This window comes from Ostrea edulis, chromosome 5, assembly GCF_947568905.1.
Source record: "Ostrea edulis chromosome 5, xbOstEdul1.1, whole genome shotgun sequence".
NCBI lineage: Eukaryota > Metazoa > Mollusca > Bivalvia > Ostreida > Ostreidae > Ostrea > Ostrea edulis.
Window position 1 is genome coordinate 28,366,908 of NC_079168.1, and position 8,184 is coordinate 28,375,091.

At 37.5% G+C, this 8,184-nt stretch overlaps 1 protein-coding gene across 1 annotated transcript; it reads left to right on the forward strand.

Annotated features, from left to right (window-relative positions):
- Positions 1–4,763: 4,763 nt before the first annotated feature.
- On the forward strand, positions 4,764–6,322 carry LOC125650604 (zinc transporter ZIP3-like). The gene has a single exon (XM_048879043.2). It carries the CDS (start codon positions 4,922–4,924, stop codon positions 5,897–5,899), a length of 978 nt encoding a protein of 325 aa, XP_048735000.2. The 5' UTR covers positions 4,764–4,921; the 3' UTR covers positions 5,900–6,322.
- Positions 6,323–8,184: the final 1,862 nt, after the last annotated feature.

Sequence of the window (8,184 nt, forward strand, 5' to 3'; positions counted from 1 at the left end):
CATGGCATTGTGAATTCATTATGCGATCCCTGCTTGACTACCCCCCCCCCCCCCCAAATGAAAATAAAAAAAGAACAGGTCAAAGTTACCAAAGTACGATATCCCATTTACCTTAAGTCTGAATCACACAGAAGCTCACCCACTCACAAACGGACGCGCTCTTTGTTTCTCCATATCATACGGTCTAATGGACGGGTCTTCATCTTCAGTTTCAGTATATAGAAATGTGTTTATTCACCAATTAAGGGCCCGGGGGGTGGGGGGGGGGGCATGGGCAGTTTAACTACATGTGGTAATCAATTATAACAATATAGATAGATAACATACTATTCAGATAAACTACTACCGAGTTCACATTGCTGCACTGCACACATTTAACATAGTGTTACAGATGTAATTCTGATTTCAGACAAAATCTAAATGAAATATATAATAATAGATGACCAAACTGCTTCACACATCTACGGACATTGTCAGTTTCAGAGACAGTGGATAATGCTAGGTGAATACACGTGAAATTATCATGAATATCAGTGTAAGAGTTTAGTAAATAGAGTATGCAAGTATAATACCCATGTACATGCTGGATCCAATTGTTCTGGATGTTTCATGTGTAAAGCAGGAAGGTTAGAATAGTCATATAAATGAAAATGGTTGTACTATATAAAAAGTTAAAGAAAGCATGGTATATGACTCGGACCAGCAACCTAAGCATGATCCCATTACGCTGTCGTAACAGCGAATTGAGGGTAAAATCGAAATATATTCAAATGACAATCCACGTTAAGCATACAGAAATGACACTTGTAGAGTCCTAGAATAAAGCAGGGTTTCACCAAGTTAAAGTCGTACAATATTGGTCCAAAGTTACAAAAACAAATGCATGTAAAGAAATGAAATATTAAAGTTCCACAATTCTTCCAATTTTACTATAGACGGTCGACATTGACCTGATGTATACAAATATTTCCAGCTTTGGCCAACACGTGGTCTGTTTGAACGGTGTCATCTACCTAGAACTAATTGTATTAACCTTGTGTTCACTGTAAGAAGATATGTGGAAAAAGGTTAACAGGGACATTTTTTCCAATTCATATACAAGCCACCAGGGGTGACACATGGTTGATCAAGTCAGTCGTCAGCCACGGGCCATGTTTAGTATGCAGAGATAGGTGTACACGGCTGTGATCACGGGTCAACAATCTACGATTATAAAGCCATTAGGAAGACAACGAAACTGTTCATTTGCTGCTGTGGTCCGTGACAGCTCCACAGGGGGGGGGGGGGGGGGGGGGGGGTTCCCATATATATGTGTTTTACTTCCTAACTGCATTTACTGTCGCTGATATCAGTCTTTTACAACTTTTACATGCAGTGTTTGATTTTTGTGTTTACCTCATCCCTACAAAATGATGAAAGCGTGATAACTCTCGACATCGCTTACAAGAACACTGGCCATTATTGACAGAAGCCCTATGAAATACATCAGGGCCGTAAATTACATGGAGGCGGAGGAGGCAGCTGCCTCCTCCAACTTTTGAGCCCAAAAAAATTAAAATTTAAAGTTCATTAGAATTTATGTTGTTTCCAATAACTAAGAACATGATACCTCCCTTAAAAAGCATTCCAAATCTTTCTTTTAGAATGAGTTAGTCAAGTAACATCTTAGAAGGCCCTAGAATCAAGGATTTTGCACGAAACGTGTTCAGTGTGCACAAAATGTGCTCAGCGTCTGGGGGCCTGGGCGGCCTCCAGACCCCCGCCTAATTTCCTGCCTCCTCCAAATTGAAGGTTAATTTACGGCCCTGTACATGTGTATGGAATATAGTACTGTAGCTATTCTTATCAGGGGGATTTCTTTTCTTTACAATATTAACTGTTGTGTAAGTAGTGTGTTATAATTATATAGACGGATCACGAGTAATATGATATCCAATAACACTGTGATAGGCATATAGAAACGTATGCTACACGTTCTTACTCTTATGCTGTGTTGAAATTTGTTTTTACAGTCCACTGTATAGTCCACATTAAACTTCGTGTGCAGTAAATTAAGTACATTGCAAGCTTTGTGTTTTCTTCCACAATAAAACCATGTCGTCGCTGTCCTCCGCCGGAGGAAACGGGCACTATGCAGAACCGTTCAAAAATGTGAGCCAGCTGTCGCTGACCTTGGTATCGGTCCAGAGATAGATTCCTTGTTTGATTGACGTCCCTTTGTGAATTTTTCACTCACATTGAGATGTCACCAGCTACAGATGAAAGGCACTCACATTTAGACCTATGATGTATTGTAGACTTCGCATACTTATGTAGCAATATTCTATCATAACCTGCATATATGTTGTTTATGTCTCTCAACTGATTCGATACGAAAGAACTTGTTCTGCACATGATAAATTCTTAAACCGAGGCAAGCTATACTTACAAATAAGTTAATGTTATAGGGGTTACAACAGTATCGTTTGCAGTTATCATTTCGCGAATTCTATGGTCGTTACACTGATCTTATTTGCAAATACACATGTCGTTAGCTCGAATGTTGTCTGACGTGTTTCATACCATATTGTTTGGCCGTTCTTTACATGCTGATTTTGACTACGGATTACTCCATTTTTACTTTCTTCATTTTTCGTACATATAATTTGAAAATTTTGTCGCACTGATTACATGCAAATTCGAAATTCTCTATAATGATATTTGAAGATTTCTTGTGTGCTATACATTTATATGAAGATTTTTCATCCATCATTTTAAAAAATGGTTGTATTCTATGTCCTTTGCTGGTTCACTGTTTTACAATGACGTAAAGGATGCGAGGTGATTAGAAATAATGAATATACCCAGCAGATATTTTTCCTCATAGTCAGATTTTATTTTGACTGAGTATAGACGTCATCATTCTACCCGAATATGCGCGTCCATTCGTGCAATACACCAAACTACCCGAATACGCGCGTCCATTCGTGCAATACACTAAACTACCCGAATCCGTGAATGACCCCCTAGGCTATCATCGGAGGATCTGCGACTATCACATGGTTATATGTACGAACTCGTCTTTATCAGCCGTGAACCCGGATACACCAGAACAATTAAAATCTCGGATGATGAAATGATGAAAATGATAAACATCTGAAGGAGTCCGTGCTGCCTATCAGTAATGCTGCCTCTCCTTCAATGAGCGCGTTCATTGAAGATATCTTTAATTCATTTAGATGCGCGCAACAATTCAATTGAACATTTCTTCAAATGATTATTGATATCTTTAATTCTGAATTATTGTGCACAATAATTGAATTGATGATAGCATTAATTATCCTGCTGAATAGATGATCGCTATAATTGAATTCTTGCTCTCTTCAAACGAATTGATGCCATCAACAATTATCAACAACAGTCGCACTAAACTTCAATTGAAGAGAGCATTAATTTAATTAACGTGCGCTTCGTTCAAATAATGCTCACAATAATTGAATCATTGCTCTGTTCAATTGAATCGTAGCGCGCATCAATTCAATTAACTCGCGCAATAATTGAATTATTGCTCTCTTCAATTGAATTTATGATGTCATTAATTCCATTGATGCTCCCAATAATTATTTAAGAGAGAGCAGCTATATATTTAGAAACATCTTCAATTCAGCATATCCACAATTGAATTAATGATTTCTTAAATTGAATTTTTGCTCTCTTTAAAAGAATTGATGCGCCCATTAATTCCTTACATAAAAGCATTGTAAATGATTTGAATTGAAGATGTCATCAAATCGTTTATACCGAGCTCCAAATTAATTTTGCGAGGAATAATTCCACAACATTGATGCGCGCATCAAATCCATTATTGCTCTCATCATTTCAATTGATGCTCGCACAGGGGCTAAGCCCGTTTTGGGCCCGAACTCTGTGATACCATAAATATAGATATTTATGGTATCACAGAGTTCGGGCCCAAAACGGGCTTAAATATAGATATTTGTGGTATCACAGAGTTCGGGCCCAAAACGGGCTTAGCCCCTGTGGATGCGCGTATCAAATCAATTATTGCTCTCATCATATGAAGAATTAATGCGCGCATCAAATCAATTATTATTGACCTCGTCGATTGAAGTTAGTCGCGAATGAACTAAAAAAATGATAGCAATAATTGCTTTGAAGCGCGCATCAACTCAATCATTGCACACAATAATTAAATTGGTGATATCTTCAAATAATTCAAAATATTTCAATTATGTGAGTTTATGATGATTTTACGTTACATATAAGTAGCGGATTTTCTTTTGTTTTAAGGGGGGGGGGTGCGATCCAAGTTAATCAAAGTTGTTTTTTTTTGGGGGGGGGGGGGGGCCCTTAAATGGCAATGTTTGTTAAAAATATTCAACCACGCCCTCTCTAGATCCGGCGCCAAGAGTTAATTACTGAGTGAACATAGTCCATTGAATGCAACTCCAATACTCCTAGAAACCTGCCATACAATACCGTGAATTTATATCCCTTCCCTGCATCTAAAGAGTGCTCTCTTTCTTTCTCTATTTCTTTCTCTCTACCTCTGTCAGCCCCCGTTTCAATATTTACCTTGGTTATATAACTTCGTGATCAATAGAAGGACATTCAATAATCTCTTACTAGGTACAAAGCTTAGGTTTGTGACCAGACTTAAACAAGGTCACCATCGAAAATGAAGAGACTTCAATACACACAACTTCAGTTTTTTTAATTATATTTTATTGTTCGTCGTCCAGACACCTCTTCATCCTAATTACCTCAAGTAAGATAACAGCAATTGCGTTCTTGATTCAATCTTGATTCAGATTATTTTTTTTATCTAAGTAAACATGTCATAGATACACCAGTCATTCATTGAAACCACATAAGTACTTGCTGTGCATACCTTCACACACATACACCTACCGATCTGTTCATGATGAAATCCAGTGCCAAGGTTATTTCAAGTTTTGTTCTCTTCTTTGCAACATTCATTATTGGAATTTTACCCCATGGGATACTGAAGTTCTTGGAAAGTAAACTTTCCAAAAGCAGACGTTATCAGCACTACATCAGCATACTGAACTGTTTCGCGGGAGGTGTATTTTTTGCTACCGCCATTCTTCATTTGATTCCAGAATCCACTGAACTGTTGGAGGGAGTGTTCACAATGAAATACCCCGTCTCCGGTGCGCTGTCTGGTGTAGGATTTTTTCTTCTTTTGTTTATCGAACATCTTATAGGAGCCTGCAGAAGCCATCGCATCTCTGCAGAAAACACCAAAGTTTACGTAAACAACATTGAACTAACAAAAGTTACAAGCAATGAAGGTCAGGAAATCAAGCCAAATGACAACATGTCGGACAAAAACAAAAGTTTAAATACTTTGTCTGGAAAAGAAACAATTGAGATCGAGTCAGAACTCCAAAACAGCTTTGAACAAAAGAGTGCTCTGTCCAAACTCAGAGCTCTTGTTCTTGTGCTAGCTTTCTCGTTCCACATGATTTTCGAGGGCCTCGCTTTGGGGTTGGAGCGTACCGAGTCCGGAGTGTGGAGTCTTCTGGGAATTCTCGCCCTCCATAAGTGTGTAGTAGCCTTCAGCGTGGGTCTCCAGCTCAGTGAGAGTCTGCAGACGTTAAAATCCGTCATGACGTCACTGTTGGTATTTTCAGCCGTGGCTCCGGTGGGAGTAGTTATTGGTTTCTTAGTGACGGAATATGGAGACAGTGAACTTACGCAGAAAATCGCAGCCGGGGTGCTCCAGAGTTTAGCCACGGGGACTTTTTTCTACGTGACTTTTTTCGAGATTTTGCAAAAAGAATTAACACAGGGTCATAATCTTTATAACGTGTTCTACACTGTACTGGGTTTTTCAGCAGTGGTTGGTGTGGAATTCCTGCATGATAGCGAATAGCGATGGTTTGAAGAAACCTCTAGCTACGTGTATCCCATGATCAGGGCAGCATTATGATTATACCAATAAGACATTTCATTGCTAACGAACAGGCCCGTGGGCTGGGATATCAGGGACTACTTCATATTGAATACATGGGGGAAATTGGACTTTTTCGCCATCTGTCAGGAGTTAAACCAATTTGAACACCGCGTAACGTACACTTGTACACTTAGCTTGATTCCGTGCAGATTGACTTAGCTACATTTTTTATCAGAGTGAATGGCGGAAGAAAATGAGAAGATGACAATGCGTGTTATTTGGTAAACTTTGTAATCACTATATAGGAATGTTACACTCCAGTCAAGGAGGATGTTCATTTCCTGTCTAAAAGCATTTGCATGTTGTAGGACCATTTCTATATAGTAAATTATGTTTCTCATGCGATGTCTAAATGTTTCCGTACTTCTGCTCATCAATCACTGCAAGTGATTATCCTCCTCTATTGACAGGGAGATGGCATTTGTCCACCCCTGTTGTATATTTTGGCGTAATTTTGGAAGGTTCTATCGGTTGATCTAATAGATTATTACGGTAAACCAGGGAGTTGACAATCGCTTGGCTGTCGAGTCACCTTTCAGGTAGATGTCAATGATATTCTATTAGGCGAACCGGCTTTCATAGATTTGCATACCGCGACTGAGCTTTCTCAGCAGATTAAACTGCAAAGAGTTGTTAGTAGGTGGGTGATTTCAAAAGCGGTGTCTCAAGGTTCTATTCGGGGGCCTCTTTGTTCAATAGTTTTATCAATGACATCTTTTCTTGTATCAATAATGAATGCAGGCCACTCAATCTAGATTACAGGCTGCTACTTTGAAAAGGAAACGCACAAGAAGGAAAATGGATTTACTTTTTATTTTGTTTTCTGAAAGATGATGGGTATAAAAAGCGAGAAAAGTACCTACGAGTGAGTGGGTAAGAAAGACAAAAATAAAATTACTCTCTTAGAGTTAGAATTCGTCGATTAGTTTTAAAGTATTCCATTATCACCGGCATATGGTGTTTATGTCTCTCAACTGATTCGATACGCAAGAGCTTGTTCTGTGTATGATCAGTTTTTAAATCGAGGCAGGCTATTGACAAACAAGTTGATGGTGCAGGGGTTCCAACAGTCTCTTTTAAAGTCAGCATTTCGCAAATTCTATGGTCGTTATAACGATCTAGTTTGTCAATATAGTGTGTCATTGAACAGGCCGTTCTTGGCACACTGATTTTGACTACAGATAATTCCGTTTACCTGATCAAGATATAGGACTCATGGCGGGTGGGACCGGTTAACAGGGGATGCTTACTCCTCCTAGGCACCTAATCCCACCTCTGGTATACCCAGGGGTCCGTGTTTGCCCAACTCTCTATTTTGTATTGCTTATAGGAGTTATGGGATTGATCACTGTTCATTAGCTTAACCTTTCCATGTATTATTTGAAATATTGGAATGTAAAAATGAGAACACGGCCAAATTTGACCATTTCATATTCGAGTTTGATAACATTTCAACGAGCATGTATGGGTCGACTTTCCATTTTACATATATAGAAAAACTAAAAAAAAAAAAAAAAAAAAAAAGGTATATTATTCAATTTTCAAAAAGAGATGTAAATATCTTATACAAAATGGTAGCGTTTTGTGAAAATATAGAAAAACACTAATAATTCAAGAATGTGATTTTAGATTTGTCTATTTATATTATATATCAATGCTTTTTAATGTTTTATTTATTTTCTATGTATCATGCATATAACATTCTGTTGTAAGGTATATATGCATTGTAAAGCACCTTTGAGCGTACATAGTGTATGAAAAGGGTGCTATATAAATATGGTATTATAATTATTATTAAAGGTAATTCCGTCACTCTAGAATTATAGGTTCAATCTTATATTTAATTGTTGATTCTTCAAATAATATATCTTAGTAACTTATAAAAATGATAAAATAAGTATGTTGCGGTATTAATAAACAAAAATTATCAGTACGCATATACCTGTTATCAACGTCAGAAAATTGCAATTTTATTTGCCATAAACACCATTATCAAAATTTCACAAAAACTGGTTAAAACGATGTTAATGATATACATAACAATTTCATGAAACTTTTTAAAAAAAAATATATACAAAATGTTTGTGAAAAATAAGGAAATTTGTTGTCCTCGGAGTCAATATTTTCAAACATAACTTAGACTTTTGAAATAGTCCATAGTGAACAAGACTTTTTATAAGAACTATAATATATTCCTGTCATGC